General features: G+C 37.1%; 2 protein-coding genes across 30 annotated transcripts in view; one reads left to right on the top strand and one right to left on the bottom strand.

Moving 5' to 3' along the window:
* Positions 1–21,168, bottom strand: part of SAP30 (Sin3A associated protein 30) — a 101,303-nt gene that overhangs the window by 65,847 nt on the left and 14,288 nt on the right. For 24 of the 29 annotated variants that reach the window (XR_009503955.1, XR_009503950.1, XR_009503947.1 and 21 more), the window contains 3 exons: positions 20,808–20,872; positions 18,204–18,292; positions 5,907–6,075 (listed from right to left, as the gene is read on the bottom strand). The exons of 1 other annotated variant lie outside the window; for it this stretch is intronic. The gene's annotated coding sequence lies outside the window, so the exon portion shown is untranslated. The remainder of the gene's footprint in view (positions 1–5,906; positions 6,076–18,203; positions 18,293–20,807; positions 20,873–21,168) is intronic. 4 more of the 29 variants (XR_009503937.1, XR_009503936.1, XR_009503935.1 and 1 more) reach the window with 4 other exon arrangements.
* SCRG1 (stimulator of chondrogenesis 1) lies at positions 249–21,167 on the top strand. Its single transcript, XM_059926773.1, has 3 exons — positions 249–901; positions 18,049–18,304; positions 20,994–21,167. Exons 2-3 carry the CDS (start codon positions 18,063–18,065, stop codon positions 21,046–21,048), a joined length of 297 nt encoding a protein of 98 aa, XP_059782756.1. The 5' UTR covers positions 249–901; positions 18,049–18,062; the 3' UTR covers positions 21,049–21,167.

The raw sequence follows: 21,168 nt of genomic DNA, 5'->3' as shown, positions 1-21,168 counted from the left end.
GTTCTCCATCTAGATTATCTTGCTCTGTTATAATCTTTCTAACTCCTGGGACTCTGCTCCAGATGGAGTTAAAACAACAACTAAAGGATAGTTAACAGATGCTACAACTCCAGTTCAGTTTGCTCAAAACAGAGTGAAATTCCTTTCGTGCCTTTATTTCTGAGGCACAGAAAAGATTTATTTCTTAGTCGTTTTATTTTTTGCTTTCCAGTGACAGATAATGACTCTTTGCGTGAGGAGCTGGTGAGGTGGGATAGACCTTCTACCAATATGTCAAAATAAGAGATCTAGATGGTGAGGAAAACTTGGTGAAAACTCACAAAGAAACTGTGAAAGGGGAAGAGGTGCAAAGCCAGCCGCTCTCCTGAATCACAGGAGCCATTCTTCCTGCTCCTCCTCCCCCCTCCCTCCCTCTCCTCTGCTTTCTCTGTCCTTATCTCTCTGCTCTCTTTGTCCTCATCTCTCTGTCTCTGTCTGTCTCTCTCTCTCTCTCTCTCTCTCACACACACACACACACACACACACACACACACACACACTTCTCTTAAGGGAAGAAGAGCTCTGTGTTCTCTTTAAATCCCTCAGGTCCTACATTTTATTGCTCTAACAGTCTGCCTCCCTGAGGTTCCTGCCCAGACCAGCTATTTCCTTCGGTAGAGAAGCTGTTGGTTCACTCTCGCCTGGCTTGGAAGCGTCTGGGGGGCAGGTCTCACAGCCCCATCTCTCGCCCCCACCTCCTCTCCCCGGTCCTGGCGGGCGGGGGACAAGGCAGACAAAGGTCCATTTGTAACCTCCTTCCAGCACCTCCTCTCTTCTCCTTTTGCCCAAACTCACCCAGCGAGTTGGAGCATTTCAGAAGATTCCTCTGTCAAGAAGACCAAAGGAAAGGAGAAGAAAAAGGGTATGGACTTTTTTTCCTTAAAAATCATTTTATGTCATTGATTCTACTGCAAACTACTGCTATAGATTAGAGCAGAAGTGTATTTGTGTCTTGAGTCAGAAGAGAAGGACAGAGAGGCAGAGAGAGTCTCTGAGGAGGTGATGTGTGCACTTTGAGAAAGAGGATGCTTTCCCAGGTTAGAGGAAAAGAATCAGATGAAAAGAGAACAGAAAATGTACATTCCTTAACGGGAAAGGCATTTAACTGGGGACTTAAAAGGAGGCAGCTCCCTCACTGCTGCTCCTTGTTAAAGCCCCCGTCTGCCCTGAATCTGGCTCCACCATTCCACCTCTCAGGACTACGCGAGGCTGACAAAGTACACAAGTTCCTTTTCAATGCAGTAGCTGTATCTCTGTATTCCTACTTTATGTAAAGTTTAATGGCAATGTCTAAGAAAGTGAATGTTTTCTGCTTTTAAAAATCCTGATTCCTTCTAGAAAAATGGTATCGATGACCTTAACTGCCAAGCAGAAACAGACACAGATGTAGAGGACAAATGTATGGATAGCAAGGGGGAAAGGGGTGGGGTGGGAGGAGTTGGGAGATTGGGATTGACACATATACAACTATTGATACTATGTATAAAATAGACAACTGATGGGAATATACTGCATAGCACAGGGAACTCCACTTAATGCACTGTAATGTCCTAAATGGGAGGGAAACCCAAAAGGGAGGGGATATATGTATCTGTATGGCTGATTCATTTCGCTGTGCAGTAGAAGCTAATACAACATTGTAAAGCAACTATACTCCAATAAAAAATTTTTATAATCCTGATTCCTAAAAGGTATAAATGTGTGAGACAAAGAGGGAATTCATGGAATTCATCCTTGGTGTCCCCACCGTGGAACACAACACAGTGTCTGTACTGCTGTGATACAGGGAACTCTTTTTCCCTTTGGGGCTTATAAAAATTCCTCTTTAAAATTCCTTGACTTAGTTACATAGACCGTGTAAAGCTCTCCCAAACGCTGGTCCTTTTATCCAGTGATGATGATTTCTCATGGCCAGGGAAATAGTTAACATGATGCAAGCCTGCGTACTCATATCATTCTCTGAGGTGCTTGAAGGCAGACCACCTTCAGGGAGGACGTGGACTTTGTTTTTCCACTGATGAAGGTCTCTTGGGTACTGGGGCTGATCGTGTCTATTTTAAAGATGTTTGGAAGGCTTATCCACCTTCTACTACCACTTCTTTTCCTTTAACCTACACTTTGAGAAGTTTCACTCCAGCCCTCAGTCATTCTAATACAAAACTCTTCTGGTACAGAGAGTGGGAATTTTAACAATAATAGTGATTTTCATCCACCAGGAAAGATGAATGGAAAAACACCACAACTGGACGGCAGTTTTAATCTCTTCCAACTATAATTTTGATTTTTTAAATGCCAAGTTCTGAGCTGGAATTTTCACTTGTTTGTGCAGCCTTTGCTTCTTTCTGGCTGTGTTATGAAAGGAATCTGAAAATGGGCTGCCCTTTCTAACTCATCAACTCTGTTTCATCCCACTGCTCTTAATACCAGTTTCCAGAACTGGCATCAGCTGTCTGCATGAGCATTGCTGCATAAAGCCCTCAACGCTTTCACGACATAGCTCTGTCTTGGCCATTAAATGAGATACTTTTTCTTTTTAAGTCTCCACTTAACTCCAACCATTCAAAAGCCTGCCGGTGCCAAATACCCTCACACAACCAAAATTTGCAATGCCCTACCCATATGATGGTGACAATGATTTGTTGCTTAATTGGAAACACCTTGTTCATAGTTCTGTATCCTCTGCAGTGATCTATTAAAAATAATGCCACTATTGGGATATGAATGGTATCTTACAATATTAATTATATAAAATTGAATCCAAAAAAACCAATTGGTAACTATCTAAAGATCTCTTGTTATTCCTTCAGATATTCAGTTTTTAGCCTTGTTTTCTGTTGTAATTTGGATGTACTTCAGGAGGAATTTTAAATGCATGTACTTCAACAGAAAGAGGGGAAAAAAATAGAGCAATTTGCTTCGAATTGGTCAAAGTCATTTCACTCTTGTTGGCGCTTGAAAAATATATGATCTTGATGGACTGCGAAGGATGAAGGTCGGTGTCTTTTAATGAAAAAACAAACCAATGTATCATGGTAACATACTGGTTCAGGCATCTCCCCACTTGCCAAATAATAGTTAAAGCTATTTATCTGCACTTAAGTAAAAGAAGAAGAGAAGACTTCAGTTCAGTTCAAACATGTAATTTATAAAGTGTTAAAAAAAAAAAAAAAAAACTACCAGGGAGTGCTCGCCAGGTGTGGAACTTTCCATCCCGGTACGTGACTGAGGTGGACAAGAGACATCATTCTGTGCTCTGGCCGGGACACAGCCAGGAAAGGCGCACGGTGTGGCAACACACCCACTTACTTCTCCAGCAATTTACTTGTTCCTTCCTTCAGCAAACGCTTTCTGAATGCTTCCTGTGAGCCCAGCCTGGAAGCAGGCCCCTGAGAGATGCAGGAGGAGGGGAAGGTACCCTGCTTGCCTTCTCGGCGCTGGCATCTCTTCCCCCAGTCCCCGTACATGGGCTGGCCCTGGTCTCCATCCCTCCCCTCTTCTCTTCCCACTCTGCACTCACTACCCTGCGGTCCCACAGCTATAAATACTATCGATAAATATCCCCATGACTCTCGAATTCATACTTCTGGCCCTGACTTCCACACTCACATTCAACTGCCTACTCAGAATCTTCATTTCATGTCTGATAGGCATCTCAGATTAACTTGTCCAAATTCTTTTTTGGTCGTTTGTTTAAATTTTTATTGGAGTATAGATGCTTTACAACGTTGCGTTAGTTTCTACTGTACAGCAAAGTGAATCAGCTATACATGTACATATATCCACTCTTTTTTGGATTTCCTTCCCATTTAGGTCACCACAGAGCACTGAGTAGAGTTCCCTGTGCTATACAGTAGCTTCTCATTAGTTATCTGCTTTATACATATTATCAACGCAAATCAGCCAAGAATGTCAAGGCCAAAAGGAAAAAAGTAAAATATATATGCAGCAATATATATATTTAATTTCGTACCTGTATGAGATGATATATGTACACTAAACTTACTGTGATAATAACTTCATGATGTATGTAAATCAAATCATTATGCTATATACCTTAAACTTATACCGTGCTATACCGTGTCAATTATATCTCAATAAAACTGGAAGGAAAAAAAAATTAACTTGTCCAAAAGTTTACCCTTAGATCCCCTCCACTAGATCGACTCCTTGCAATTCATCCTCAGCTCATGTCAGTAAATGTCAGTACCACTGAGGTCAGAAACCTAAGAGTCATCCTGGATTCTTTCCCTCACCTCATTCTTCAATCAACTTCAACTTCCTTCTCCGACGTACCTCTCCCCCGCCAGCCCCCGCAAACATAAATGTTAGAGTTTCCCACTGTCCCTGGCCACCTCAATTTCTCCTTCTTAACACCCTCGCCAATGCACATCAAAAAGAAGCACACAAAATGTTAACAACAGCCCTCTCCACGTTGACACTCCAGTTGAATTTTATTCTATCTGTGCTTTTCTGTATTTTCCATGTTTAAACTATTACATTTTTTTAGAAAAATTATTGATATTTTTCTAAAAATAAAATATCCAACTAGGATTACAGTTCTCATTAGAACCATCCGATGGAAAGAAAGCATAAGACATTAATAGTCACGAAGTGAGCTTAAGAACAAACTACACTTAAATGCAGGAAATATAAGAAAGGTAATACGAGGCCAAATTGTCTAAATGCATGACTTTGTCCAAAGGCCACAAGGAATAGACAAAATTAAGATAGATTACCAAAAATACGAACATGATTACATAGTAAAAAAAAAACTGTGAAGATCAAAGCTCTAAAAGATAAGAAATATGCCAAAGACCTAAAATAACAGAAAAATTCTATCACATTAGGGCAAAAAGATTAAAAAGAGCTTACAGTTCCCTTCCCAACTCCTCCCCATACACCCCACCTTCTGATAGAGAGGAATTTGGTGAGAGGGGTTAGAGAAAAGCCAGGTGATGTTTGTTGTTGAATCCTCTGATAAAGGTACACATACATAGAAACATATATTTTTAAGTCACATATGAGCTAGTAGGCCAGAATAAATGCTAGTTTTGACAAAAAGCAAGCAAACAAACAAAAGAAATTGGGAAGTACATTTTAAAGTCAAACTATTTAGAAAAAATTAAATACAATTAAATTAAAACAGTAGTACCTGATGACATGCAAATTTAAGGATTTGGTAGCTCACTAACCTCTTCCAGGAATAAATAGTTCTCTGCAACTAGATATTGAGTTTAGTAATCTGAGAAACTCCTCCTTCCCTGGCTGTAAGCATTTGAAGATTAGGATATATTATTTATTCTTTCACTAACGTGCCAGGCACTGTTTAGGGTACTTGGATACATATCAGACAAAATCCTGCCTTCCTGGAGCTTACATTCAAGTTTGGGGAGACACAATAAGAATATTTTATAATAATTTAGAGATTTATAAATGCCATGGAAAACTAGAGCAAGTAAGGCAGATTAAGAATCTGAAAGAGGAGATAGAATTTTATTTTTTTAATTAAAAAAATTTTTAAATTGAAGTATAGTTGATTTACAATGTTGTGTTAGTTTCTGGTGTACAGCACATATATATTCTTTTTCAGAGTCTTTTCCATTATAGGTTATTATAAGATATTGAATATAATTTCCTGTGCTATATGGTCTTTGTTGTTTATCTATTTTATATATTGTAGTATATATCTGTTAATTCCAAACTCCTAATTTGTCCCTCCCCCGACCTTTCCCCTTTGGAAATCGTAAGTTTGCTTTCTGTGTCTGTAAGTCTGTTTCTGTTTTGTAAATAAGTTCACTTGTATCATTTTTTTAGATTCCACATATAAGTGATATCCTATGATATTTGGCTTTCTCTGTCTGACTTACCTTAGTATGATAATCCCTAGGTCTATCCATGTTGCTGCAAACGTCTTTATTTCATTCTTTTTTATGGCTGAGTAATATTCCATTGTATATCTGTGCCACACCTTCTTTATCCATTCCTCTGTCGATGGACACTTAGGTTGCTCCCATGTCTTGGATGTTGTGAACAGTGCTGCAGTGAACATAGGGGTGCAGGTAAGGGGAGACAGAGTTTTAAATAGCACAGTGGGGTAGGTGTTATTGAGGAGCAAAGGCTTGAAGAAGGTGAGGTAGTTAGATATGCAGATATTTGGAGGAAGAGCTTTCCAAGCAGAGGAAATAACCAGTGCAAAGGCCCTGAGGCAAGAATGCATCTGGCATTTTTGAGGAACAGCTGGAACAGAACAAACAAGGGGAAGAATAGATGATTTCAGAGAGGTGATGGGGAGCCAGATTGCATATGGAGGTCACTGCAATGACTTTAGCTTTGACTCAAAGAAAGTGGAATTGTGGGAAGAGGATGGGTTTAGTTATTGATATTTTCCTTAATTCCTTTGGTATTCCTGGCACTCTGGACAGTGCCTGGCATAAATGAAACACTAAGAAACATTTGTTAAGTGAAACTAAGTAAAAGCAGCTTGCTCCTATTCTCCTCTCTCTCATGTGATTGCTGAACAGCTTGATCAGTGACCTGCACATTAGCACTATTCTCTCACTTCCCCATCTTCCCAGCAATGGCTGCTCTTCTCCTGAAAATCCTTGCTGGGTTGATGCTGGTCTCTGCAGAGGAAGTACAAGAAGATCTGGGCCTGAAGATTAGAGAGCGACTCTGGGCTACATTTCAGCAGCCTATTTCTTCGAGGACAAAGTTTACAAGCACCATTGTGGAAGTAGGAAGGGCAGCCTAAATGAATGGCTCCTGTGCAACCATACTGGGTCTTATTTGTTGAATTCTGGGACAAATAGCTACTTACCCTATCTAAGAGATGCACATCAGAGGAACCATATTTCAATTTGGGGAAGGGAGAGTAGAAGAAGGGAGAAACATAATTCTGAGAATTCGGCTTGTGTTAAAATCAACAGAGTACCACACAGCTCATTTTCAGAATCTGTAAGATTTGGGTTTCTGTCCTTCATATTCCTCCCAAAATAGCTACAAATAGTGAGAGTGATACAGAAAGCTTTACTTCTGCCCAAGATGCAGTAACAAGAACCAGATCTGCCCACTCCCTTGAAACAACAACAAAAAACAGCCAAAATATATGAAACAACCTTTGTCAAAACACTGGATTTCAAGCAAGGAAGAACACTGATTCTTGGGAGATGGGAAGCAAGTGAGGTGAGCCCTACAATTTCCCCCAGTCTACTGCCTTGAGGGAACCCAGATAGAGTCCAGCCAACTCCCCGAGTTGTAGAAATGGGGCTGAGAGTCAGGGAGACCAAGGCAGCTGGAGACCACAGAACAGAGTGCCTGAGAGAAGAGAGATACACAGAGACAGAACCCTGGAGTCTGCAGAGGGCCCCACTCAAGTATTTGGCAGAAAATTGATTAGTATATGCAAATGAGGGAACTATGGAAGTGGGGAGGGGAGGAGGAATATCTGAAAGGATTAGAGAACAGAGTGCTTGGTACTCAAAAGGCCAGGAATACTCACAGAGAAGGAATGGCCTCAGTAGTGAGGAATAATTAGCCCTAGACTGAGAACAGATCTGGAACCACCTAACAAATCATAAAAGCAAGACTTGCAAGGATCAAACCGCTTCCAACTAACTTAGTTGCATCCCAAAACAAAGCACAAGAATACTTATAAGAATATAAAAATACCCAGCATCCAATAAGGCAAAATTATAAATTTCTGACATCCAGTCAAAGATTACCAGGCATACAAAGAAGCAGGAAAACATAACTCATAATTAGAATAATCAATCAATCGAGACCAACCCAGAACTGATACATGTTAGAATTAAAAAGCAATATTAAAACAGATATATCCTTAAGGTGCTGAAAGAAAAAAACTGCCAACCTATCATACTATAACCTGTTATACTATAACCTTTGTTCAAAAACAAAGGTGAAATAAAGACATTTTCAGACATACAAAAGCTGAAAGAATTCATCACCAGCCAACCTACATAAGAATATTAAAGGATATCCTTCAGGTATAGGGAAAATGATATCAAATGGAAATATGGATTTACACAAAGGAACAAAAAGCACTGGAAATAGAAACTGCATAGATAAACGTGTAATATTTTTTCTTCTTATTTAAATCCCTAAAGTTTAACTGACTGTTTAAACAAAATAATAAACTTGGTGTTTATAGCATATACATAAAAAAAATGTATAACAATAATAGCATAAAGGATGGGAGGAGAGAAATGTTAATATATTCTTGTAAAGTTCTTATACTAATGTAAAGCATCATAATATCGTTTGAAGAAAGACAATGATAAGTAAAAATAGATAACATAAACCCTAAGTCAATCACCAAAATAGCACAATGAAGAATTACAGCTTATCAGCCAAGAGAAGAAGTAAAGTGAAATTATAAAAAAATTACAGTTAATCCAAAAGAGCACATAAAAAGAGGGGAAAAGAAACAAAGAACAGATGGACCAAATAGAGAACAAATTATGACAGATTTAAATCTAACCATGTCAATAATCACATTAAATGTGAATGATCTAAGCACTCCCCTTAAAAGGCAGAGGTAGTCAGTTTAGATAAAAAAGCAAGACCAACCTATAGACTGCCTGTCTATAAGAAACACATTTGAAATATAAAGCCACAAAAAGTAAAAATAAAAGCACGGAAAAATATGTTCAGAGGTCAGAAGATCCAATATTATTATGATGCTGATACTCTCCAAATTTATCTATAGATTTAATGTAATCTCAACCAAAGTTCCAGCAGGCTTTTTCTGTAGAAACTGACAAGCTGATGATAAAATTCATAATAGACTGCAAAAAACCTAGAATTGCCAAAACAACTTTGTAAAAGAAGAACAAAGGTTTGAGGATAATTCTACCCAATCCCAAGAATTACTATAAAGCATCAGTAATCAAAATTGTAGTACTGGCATAAAAATAAACAAATAGATGAATGGAAAAGAACAGAGTCCAGAAACAGGCCCACACCTATATTAAAAAGTGATATTTGGGCTTCCCTGGTGGCGCAGTGGTTGAGAATCTGCCTGCCAATGCAGGGGACACGGGTTCGAGCCCTGGTCTGGGAAGATCCCACATGCCGCGGAGCAACTGGGCCCGTGAGCCACAACTACTGAGCCTGCGCGTCTGGAGCCTGTGCTCCGCAACAAGAGAGGCCGCGATAGTGAGAGGCCCGCGCACCGCGATGAAGAGTGGCCCCCGCTTGCCACAACTAGAGAAAGCCCTCGCACAGAGATGAAGACACAACACAGCCAAAAATAAATAAATAAATAAATTAAAAAAAAAAAAGTAATTAGAAATGGACTGCTTACCTTTAAAAAAAAAAAAGTGATATTTGACAAAGATGCAAAGGCAATTCAGTGGAGAAACAACAGTCTTCTCAACTTATAGTGCTAAAACTATTGGACAACCATAGTTGAAAAAACAACCTAAAGAAGAATTTCAATCCATATGCACTATATACAAAAACCAAAAAAAACTAATATGGACCATGAAACTAAATGTGAAACATAAAACTACAAAACTTTAGAAGAAAACATAGAAGAAACACTTTGTGACCTTGGGTAAGGCAATAATTTCTTAGCTATGACACCAAAAGCACATTCCATTAAAACAATTGAGAAATCAGACTTCATTAATTTTAAGAACTTATGCTTCTTTTAAAATCACTGTTAAGAAAGTGAAAAGGAAAGCCATGCATGAAGAGTAAATGTTTGCAAAACCTATTTATTAGGGCTTCATCTCACTAAAAGACCAAGCCCTAATAAATAATATCTCTATTAGATATTATTATAACTTGTGTCTGGAATATATAAAGAACCCTCACAACTCAAGAACACAAGCCCAATTTTTTAAAATGGGAAAAGATTTGAACAGATGGTTCACCAAAGAAGATACACAGATGAACATAAGCATATGAAAGAGGCTCAATACCATTAATCATTAAGGAAATGCAACATAAAACGACCATGAGACAGCTATTAGAATAGCAAAAAATAAAAAAGACTGACCATACCAAGTGTTGGAGAGGACGTGGACAAACTGGACTGCTGGTGGAAATTTTAAATAGTACAACCACTTTGGAAAAACAATTTAGCAATTCCTTAAAACGTAAAACATACACCTACCAGCTATTCTACTCCTACGTGAATACTGAGAAAAATCTCCACAAGGTTCTGGCAGGTGATGGGAAAGGCACCCTCCTGAAATATGTCAGAGCATTCTGTTCTTCTTAACAAGGCCCGCCCTTGGGAGAAACTAGTGAACCAGAGCCTAATCAGCTGGAGTATTATCAGAGCCTGACTGATCTGGGGGAAGGGAAATACCCAACTCCAGCCCACCTAGCCATCCTGTCCCACCTAAGGGGAGAGGAAAGAACTGAGACACATTTGTGAAGTTCGCAGCCCGGAAGCACAGTCTCACTAAAAGACCAAGTCCTAATTACAGGACCATGGAATGCTTCCTCTCCCTTCATATCTCACCACCACATTACCAAAGGCCTAGTTACAGCAGTTCCTTTTATCTGGTACATAGTGTCTGGCTATCAAGAAAAACTTACAAGTCATACCAAAGACAAACAGATAAAGCAAGCATGAGAATCAGACATGAAAGTGATGTTGGAATTATGAGACCAGGAACTTAAAACAACTGTGATTAAAGATGATGGACTGGAGTGGGGGGGATGCCCAATGCCACTTAAAATGCATACCATTACCAACAAGGTAGAACAAACTTACAAGCATCTTCCTGATACTAGATGGGGATTAGAAAGGGATATCCTATTTAAATGTATGTAGCATGCAAAATATTAAATGTAAATTAATGATACTATACCTATTACAGTAAAATTTTAAAATGTGTAAAAAAAATCCTGTGATTAATATGTTAAGGGGTCTAATGGATAAAGTGGACAGCATGAAAGAATAGATGGGCAATGCCAGCAGAGAGATGGAAATCCTAAGAAAGAACCAAAAATAAACAGTAGAGATAAAAAGAACACTGTTGGGCTTTCCTGGTGGCGCAGTGGTTAAGAATCCACCTGCCAATGCAGGGGACATGGGTTCGAGCCCTGGTCCGGGAAGATCCCACATGCCACAGAGCAACTAAGCCCGCGTGCCACAACTACTGAGCCTGTGCTCTTGAGCCCGTGAGCCACAACTACTGAAGCCCATGTGCCACAACTACTGAAGCCTGTGTGCCTAGAGCCTGTGCTCCGCAACAAGAGAAGCCACCGCAATGAGAAGCCCTCGCACTGCCACGAAGAGTAGCCCCCGCTCACTGCAACTAGAGAAAGCCCGCGCGCAGCAACGGAAGACCCAACGCAGCCAATCAGTCAATCAATCAATCAATCAATCAATGAATAAAATAAAATAAAAAAGAATAGCTCAACCCCTAGGGTAAAAAAAAAAAAAAAAGAATACTGTAACAGAAATGAAGAATGCCTTTGGTGGGCTTCTTAGTAGACTGGACACAGCTGAGGAAAGAATCTCTGAGCTTGAGGATTGGTCAATAGAATTCTTGAAAACTGAAAGTCTAAGAGAACAAACATTGAAAAAAAAACAGAAACAGAACCTCCAAGGGCTGTGGGACAACTACAGAGGTGTAACACACGCATAACAAGAACACCAGAAGGAGAAGAAAGAGAGGAAAGAACAGAAAAAATACTTGAAACAATAATGACTGATAATTTACTTAAATTAATGTCAGAAACCAAACCACAGACCCAGGAAATTCAGAGAAGATCAAGTAGACCGTATGTCAAAAATCTACACATGGGCAGATAATTTTCAAACTACAGAAAAACAAAGATAAAGCGAAGGTCCTTAGAAGATGCCAGAGGGGGAAAAATCACCTTACCTACAGAGGAACAAAGAAAAGAATTACATCCAACTTCTCAGAAACCGTGCAAACAAGAAGAGAGTGGAGTGAAATAAAGTGTTGAAAAAAAAATTACCAACCTAGAATTCTGTACTCTGCAAAATTATCCTTCAAAAGTAAAGGAGAAATAAAGACTTTCTCAGACAAACAAAAATTAAGAGAATTCATAGCCAGTAAACCAGCCTTGTGAAAAATGTTATAAGTTCTTTCAAGAGAAGGAAAATAATATAGGTTAGGAACTTGGATCTACATAAAGTAAAAGCACTGAATTAGAATAAGAGAAGGTAAAATAAAAACTTTTACTCTTCTTATTCTTAATTGATCTAAGAGGTAGCGGTTTGTTCAAAATAATAGCAACAATGTATTCAACTATCTATGTTATGTATGTATATAAAGATACATATATGTATAGATATATATGCTTATTAATGGCAGCAATGATACAAGGAATGAGAGGAAGGAATTAGAATTATTTTATTATAAGGTACTCACATTACTGTACTGTGAAGTGTTATAATATTATTTGAAAGCAGAGTTGGGTTAGTTATAAATGAATACTGCAAACACTATGGCAACCACTGAAAAAGTAAAAAAGGAAAAGTATAACTAATATGTTAAAAAAGGGGAGAAAATGGAACCATAGGAAATGCTCAATTGAAACCAGAAAAGGAGGCAGAGAAAGAGTGGAAGAGAAAAATAGGAACAATAGCAATAAACAGAAAACAATAATAAGCATAGTAGATCCTAATCTAACTGTATCAATGTCAATGTTGAATGTCAATGATCTAAATGCACCAATTACAAGACAGAGACTGTCAGAATGGATCAAAAAGCATGACCCAACTATATGTTGTCTCACTTTAAATATAAATACACATATAGATCAAATGTAAATGGACGGAGAAAAATACATCATGCTAACAATAACCGAAAGAAAGCAGGAATAGCTATATTAATTTCAGACAGCGCAAACATCAAAGTAAGAAAAGTTATCAGGGATAAAGAAGGGTATTACATAATGATAAAGGGGTCAATTCTCCAAGAATACATAACAATTCTTAACGGATACTTGCCTAACAACAGTGTATCAGGTTACATGAGCTAAAAACCAATACAACTGCAAAGAAAAGTAGATGAATCCACTATCATAGTTGGAGGTTTCAACACCCTTCCCTCAGAAATGGAGAGATCCAGCAGGCAGAAAATCAGAAAGGACATAGTTGGACTCAACAACACCACCAATCAACTTGATATAATAGATATCTGTAGATCACTTCACCCAACAACAGTAGAATACACGTCTTTCTCAAGCTCACATGCAACATTCACCTAGATAGACAACATTCTGGGCCATAAAACACATCTTACCTAATTTAAAAGAAGTCACACAAGGTCTGCTCTCAGACCACAGTGGAATTAAACTAGAAATCAATAACAGAAAGATAACTGGAAAATACAAAAATGTGGAGATTAAACACATTTCTAAATAACACATGGGTCAAAGAAGAAATCTTGAGAAATTTTAAAATATTTTGAATTTAATGAAAATGAAAACACAACTTACCAAATTTGCAGGATGAAGCAAAAGCAGTGCATAGAGGGAAATTTATGAAGGCAAGGAATGCATATATTAGAGAAGAAGAGAGATCTAAAATCAATCATCTAAGTTTCTACCTTAGGAAACTAGAAAAAGAGCAAATTAAATTTGCTCCAAGTAAGCAGAAGAAAAGAAATAGTAAGAATTAGAGCAGAAATCAATAAAATTGAAAACAGGAAATCAACACAGAAAATCAATGAAAGTATAAGATGGTTCTTTGAAAAGATCTATAAAACTAATAAACCTCTAGCCAGGCTAACTAAGAAAAAAAAAAGGAGAGGACACAAAATTACTAATATCTGAAATGAAAGAGGGGACATCACTACAGATCACATGGAAAGTTAAAGGATAATAAAGGAAAAGCCCATAAATTTGATAACCTAGATGAAATGAACCAATTCCTTGAAAGACACAATCTACCAAAATTCACAGAAGAAGAAATAGATGATGTGAGTAGATCTGTATCTACTAAAGAAATTGAATCAGTAATTAATAACCTCCCAAAACAGAAATCACCAGGCCCAGATGGGTTCCCTGGTGAATTCTATCAAACATTTAGGGAACAAAGTATATCAAATCTCTACAATCTCTTTCAAAGGACAGAAGCATAGGGAATACTTCCTAACTCATTCTATGAGGCCAGCATTACCCTAATACCCAAACCAGCCAAAGACATCACAAGAAAAGAAAACTACAGACCAATATCTCTCATGAACATAGATGCAAAAATCCTCAACAAATTATTAGCAAATTGAATCCAAACAAGTATAAAAAGAATGATACACCAAAATCAAGTGGGATTTATCCCAGGTATGCAAGGCTGGTTCAACATTTGAAAGTCAATTAATGTAATCCATCACATTGACAGACTAAAAAAGAAAAATCACATGATCATATCAAAAGATGCAGGAGAAGCATCTGATAAAATTTAAACTCAAGCATGATAAAAACTCTCAGTAAACTAAAAATCAAGGGGAATGTTCTCAACTTGATAAAGACTGTCTAAAGAAACCTTCAGGTAACATTATACTTAATGGTGAGAAACTTGAAGCTTTCCCACTAACATCAGGTACAAGGTAAGGATGTTGACTCTCACAACTCCTTTTCAACATCATACTGGAAGTCCTTGCTAATGCAATATGGGAAGAAAAGGAAATAAAAAGTATACAGAGTGGGAAGGAAGACATGATACTGTCTTTGTTTGCAGATGACAGGCTGTTTATGTAGAAAATACAAAAGAATCAACAAAAAACTACTGGAACTAAATCATAGCAAAGTTGTAGGGTAGAAGGTTAATATATAAAAGTCAACTGCTTTCCTATCTACTAAAAATGAGTAAGTGGAGTTTGAAATTAAAAACACAATATCATTTACATTAGCACCCTCCCAAAATGAAATACTTACGTATAAAATCTAACAAAATATATACAACAAGATCTATATGAGGAAAAACTACAAAACTGTTGAACATAACCAAAGAACTAAATAAGTGGAAAGATATTCCATATTACATGTTCATGGAGATAAGAAGACTCAATATTGTCAAGATGTCAGTTCTTCTCAACTTGGTATACAGATTCAATACAATCCCAATAAAAATCCCAGAAAGTTATCTTGTGGACACTGATAAACTGATTCTAAAGTTTATATGGAGAGGCAAAAGACCCAGAATAGCCGACACAATATTGAAAGAAAAGAACAAAGCTGGAGGACTGATGCTACCTGACTTTAAGACTAACAATAAAGCTACAGTAATCAACACAGTGTGGTATTGGTGAAAGAATAGACAAATAGGTCAATGGAACAGAATAGAGAGCTCAGAAATAGAATTCTACAAATACAGTTAACTGATCTTTAACAAAAGAGCAAAAGCAATACAATGTGAAAGACAGTCTCTTCAAAAAATGGTGCTGGAACAACCAGACATCCACATGCCCCAATATGAATATAAACACAGGCTTTATACCCTTCAGAAGAAATTAATTGAAAATGGATCATAGACCTAAAAGTAAAGTACAAAACTCTAAAACTTCTAGAAGATAACATACGATAAAATCTAGATGATCTTGGGTTTGGTGATGCCTTTTCAGGCACAATACCAAAGACATGATAGATGAAAAAATAATTAATAAGCTGGACTTCATTAAAATTAAAAACACCTGCTCTTTGAAAGAAAATATTAAGAGAATTAGAAGATAAGCCACAGACTTGGAGAAAATATGTGCAAAAGGCACATCTACTGAATGACTGTTATCCAAACTGTACAAAGAACTCTTAAAATTCAACAATAAGAAAACAAACAACCTGACTTTAAAAATGGGCCAAAGACTTTAACAGACACTTCACCAAAGAAGATATACAGATGGCAAATAAGCATATGAAAAGATGCTCCACATCATATGTCATCAGAAAATGCAAATTAAAACAATGAGAGACCACTACACACCTAGTAGAATGGCCAAAATCCACAACACTGACAACACCAAAAGCTGGTGAGAATATGGCGTAACAGGAACTCTCATTCATTGCTGGTGGGAATGCAAAATAATCCAGCCACTTTGGAAGACAGTTTGACGGTTTCTAACAAAACTGAACATAATCTTAGCATATAATCCAGCAATCATGCTCCTTTGTATTCATCCACAGAGGTTAAAAACATGTCCGCATAAAAACCTGCACAAGGACGCTTATAGCAGCTTTATTCGTAATTGCCAAAACTTGGAAGCCACCAAGATGTCCTTCAGTAGATGAATGGATAAATAAACTGTGGTACATCCAGACAATGGAATATTATCCAGTGCTAAAAAAGAAAGATAGCTCTATCAAGCCATGAAGAGACATGGAGGAACTTTCAAAGCATATTACTAAATGAAAGAAGCCAATATGAAAAGCTGACATACTGTGTGATTCCATCTATAGGACATTATGGAAAAGGTGAAACTATGAAGACAATAAGAAGGACCAGCGGTTGCTGTGGGGCTGGGGGTTGGTGGGGAGAGATGAATAGGCAGAGTGCAGAGGATTTTTAGGGCAGTGAAAATACCATGTGTGATATTTAAATGATGGGTATAAGCCATTACACATTTGTCCAACCCATAGAATGTACAACACAAGGCATGAAACCGAAGGCCAACTATGGACTTAGGGTGATTCGGATGTGTCAATATAGGGTCATCCTTGGTAAAATGTACCATGTGGTGACGGATGCTGATAACATGGGAGACTGTGCATGTGTGGGGCAGGGGGTAGACGGGAATCTGCAGCTTCTTTTCCATTTTATTGTAAGCCAAACTGCTCTAAAATAACTAAGTTTTTTTTTTTTTTAAACCCATTATCTTACCTAAAATAACTGACCTTTGAGGTGCATCTAATCACAGAAAACTTCATAGTAAAATTTCCTTTCAACAATATTGTTTTCTTTCATCGTACAATATACACATCTGTCTTCCTCCCTTTTTAATACTCCAGAGGTAGGAAAGACACTTCAGCACCTGCCAACAAGATGAAATCTGAATGGCTGTGGAGTCTGATTCTGGTTCCTCCAACTATTTTGCTAGTCTTCCTTTACTACAAGAGCCTCCATTTTCTTCATGTTTAATATGGAAGCCAGAAAAACCTGATTCAATAGATAATGCATATTCCATAGTTGTACGCAGATACGATACTTAAAGTGTTACCTCCTGAAAGAGGAATTAGACTTGCAGTATGACCCCAAGAGTTCAAACTAGAACTGGTGGGTGGAAGCCACAAAAAAATATTTTCCAGTAAGGGAAACGTTAGAACTGTATCAGTGGAATATATGGATTTAGTCAACAATGAGTTCCCCATCATGGTAGGTGTTCAAGAACAGGGTAAATGCCTCTTATGGCGAATTCAAGCCTCTGTTTTCAACTGAGGCTAAGATGTAACCCATGTGGGAGAAGAGTTCACAATTACTAAAAATATGCAACAAAAATGGGTCCCCAAAATAATTCTGGAAGTTTTAAAAACTTAACTATAAATATACCTATAGAATATAATCTGTCAGTGTCAGGATAACTGGGCATGTTTCTGTCAGGGTTGGACCCAGATTCTTGGACAATGTTGTTAGGATATGCAAGGTCAAGAATCACTGTACACAATGATGCTATTTGTTCCGAAATTTACTTGAGTTTTATCACCTTAAAAAGCAGTTTTTCTCTACTGAATATACTGAAAAAAATGACTTTGGGTCCTTAAAAACACAGATTCTGGCTCTTCCCGCTATCTCCCTTCCACCTCCCTCACATAACTCTCATTCAATATTTCTTTGTGGAGCTCAGGCATGTCATTTTTAACAAATATTCTAAGTGATTTTTATTGTAGGTGGTCATAAAACTAAACTTTGAGAGACATTCAAAGAAAATAGAAAAAATCAATGCCCACTCTTTCTATTCAAGAGTTTATGAGAATGCTGCAGAACTTTATGTTCAGATGAATTCCATCTTTAAACCAAACAAACAAACATACAAACACTGACACATTTTGGTTTTTCTTCTATATCAGGGCCAAAAGCCAAAATGAAATTTATAGTACTTGCTGTCACCGTTGGACTAACTTTGCTGCTAGGAGTCCAAGCCATGCCTGCAAATCGCCTCTCTTGCTATAGAAAGATACTGAAAGATCGCGACTGTCACAATCTTCCAGAAGGAGTAGCTGACCTGACAAAGATTGATGTAAACGTCCAGGATCACTTCTGGGATGGGAAGGGATGTGAGATGATCTGTTACTGCAACTTCAGTGAATTGCTCTGCTGCCCAAAGTAAGGAAATGCAATCACAAAACATATTGCTGTGAAGTGTATGTACAACAACTCTTTCTTAAGACACCTTCATAATGAGTGTGCTAAAATTAATCACCCTTTTCAGTAAAATCCTGTTCAAATCTCAGCTATTTTTTAGGATCATCACCATTATGTACCGAAATGAGTGTTTTCATTTAAGAGACAGAGTTTGGCAGATCTTAGTAAAACTAAATGAGATACAGGAAATTAATAACACTCCAATCTATTAAATTCTAAATTTCCTCTCTGATTTTTAACCACACAAAAAAAACATCTTCTGGTAGCTGAAGTCACCTTCAAGGCTGACATCTTAAACTAATTTGAAAACTAATAAAAGGCTTTAGATAAAAGATCACAGTGAGTTTTCCAAAAGAAATAATGATGGCTTACCAATATATGCAAGTTAGAGAGAACCTGTCATCATCACTTGATATCACAAGCTTAAAATATTCTTTCCAATTTAGTAGACACAAAACAAAAATGGCACTTTGGTTTAATTTCCATGTATTTGATTGCCCGCTAGGTTGTATATCTTTTGAAATTTGTTTACTAATTGTATTTCTTAATTTGTGAATTACCTTTTTCTGTTCTCTGCCTATTTGCTTTTTAAAATATCAAATTCTAGGAAAATAATAAAAAACATAGAAATAATAAATAGTAATAACCATCAAAAAAAAGATCCCAGTGAACAGATCAAGTAACTGGATGGAAAAGTTCGGTAATGGTGAAAGAAAAACTTTCTAGCTCTATGTATGAGTTAACCAGAAATTAACTGAATAGAGATTATCCACTGACTTGGAAAGTAGATGTATTTTAAGTATAATACAAAGGTAGATAAATAAATAAATATTTATAGCTCTTGATTTTAAAATAATCTTCTCCTGGTTATTGAGGAACCTCAAATACTATGATCTTGGTTACTTCATATTGAAATCAGCTTTTTCAAATTACTTTCAACGTATCATCATATTTTTCATTTTTCTAAGAAATCTGTGAGCTAGAAAGGGCAGATATAACCATCTTATCAAAGAAAGGTGTAGAGAGGTAAAATGACCACCATCCCACATAACTAGCTAATATCAGCACTGAGACTAGAACACAGGTCTTCTGATTTGGCCTGGGTATTTTTTCTACCAAGCCAGTTGGTTCTTAAGTATGGTTCTCAGAACAGCAGCTTCAACACTACCTGAGTTCTTGTTAAAAACATAGTTCATCCTTGGGCCCCAGACCAAACCAACTGGATCAGAAACAATGGAGAGAAAGCACAGCAATTATGGCTTAAACCCTCCAAGTGATTCTGATGCATAATAAAATTTGAGAATCACTTGATTAAACAATGATATCAAGAACTCAAGTTAACTGATTCCATAAAATGATTTAACTTTTCCTACATAAATGAAACGCCATCTAATACTAAAATATCATGTTTACTTTTTTGTAAGACTTGAAACTAATTTATTGAAATGTACTTACTTTATGATATAATTTTGTGATTATCCACTGTTAATGGATGAGCTAGAAGTATGGATATATGAAAATAATTTCTGCCTGATTTTGGGTTACAGTTTTCCCAGTAGCAACAAATATCTAAGTATATTTCTTTTTTTTTTTTTTTTTTGCCTATAAACACAAATTTTATTTTGCCATTCTATTTTATCAGTTGCACTGAATATAATTAAATACAGCGCTGTATAAGTTTAAGGTGTACAGCACAATGAGTTGACATACATATACAGCTGACCCTTGAACAACACACGTTTGAATTGCATGGGTCCACTTATCCGCAAATTTCTTTCACTAAACATAATACATACCACAGTACTATCCCATCTATGGTTGACTGAATCCTCGGATGTTGAACCACAGATATGGAGGACTGACTGTAAAGTTATGCACGGATTTTCCACTGTACAGAGGCTCAGCACCCCTTACTGCTACACTGTTCAAGGGTCAACTGTATTGTGAAATGATTACCATAATAAGTTAACACGAATCACCTCATATAGCTACACATTTTTTTTCCCTTGTGATATCCTGTAGGATCTATTCTTAGCAACTTTCAAATATACAACAGTGTTAGCTACAGTCATCATGTTGTACATTGCATGCTAAGTATATTTCTAATGAGCCATAATCATAATACTACCTTGCACATATACACAATTTTATATTATACTGTGCATTTTTATTATACATCACCTTATGTGATCTTTCCAACAAGAGTGGATAGAGTTGGGTAGCTCAAAATTTCACCTTTCCCTATAAAACCTAGAAATTTACTTATTGACTTCCCAACAAATTTTTAATCTTCTGTTTCTTAGCTGTAGATTTAAACTTCATGGCCTATCCTCACCCATATCAGAGAAATGAATATTTTGGTATGCTTGTAAAGTTTTGAAATCACCCAATCTTTCTTTTTCTTTATAGACAAATGACAGTATAATGTCCATGGCAGATGGGGGAAAGTAGAAGAATTGATTACCTTCTTGGTCTTTGCTGCTCTTGTGGCAAAAGTCCTCCCACTCACTCTCTTTGTACTTTATTCACCTAAAAAGAATAGTCATATCTGAAATCCTGGAAATCACCGTCCATTTCTTGCTCAGAAAAGTCTAACATATATCTTAACTTTCAGCTGGATTTAATTCATTCATGTTCTGCTCTCTTTCAGAGATGTCTTCTTTGGACCAAAGATCTCTTTCGTGATTCCTTGCAACAATCACTGAGAATCATCCTGTATTCCAGACAACACCATTCTTAATTCCCCACAAACCACACTACAACAGTGTAGCTGTATTTCTGGTTTCTATGCAGTGCAATAAAGCACAGATTCTATAAATTCTTAC

Source organism: Balaenoptera ricei, chromosome 6, assembly GCF_028023285.1.
Source record: "Balaenoptera ricei isolate mBalRic1 chromosome 6, mBalRic1.hap2, whole genome shotgun sequence".
NCBI lineage: Eukaryota > Metazoa > Chordata > Mammalia > Artiodactyla > Balaenopteridae > Balaenoptera > Balaenoptera ricei.
The sequence above is the reverse complement of the archived record's forward strand: the minus strand, read 5'-3'. Positions and strand labels throughout refer to the sequence as shown.

Excerpts from the sequence above, each read along its gene's own strand:
- SCRG1 (XM_059926773.1), top strand. The coding sequence starts at position 18,063 with ATGAAATTTATAGTACTTGCTGTCACCGTTGGACTAACTTTGCTGCTA. Across the intron at positions 18,305-20,993 it reads GAATTGCTCTGCTGCCCAAA|AGATGTCTTCTTTGGACCAA; the intron begins GTAAGGAAATGC and ends GCTCTCTTTCAG.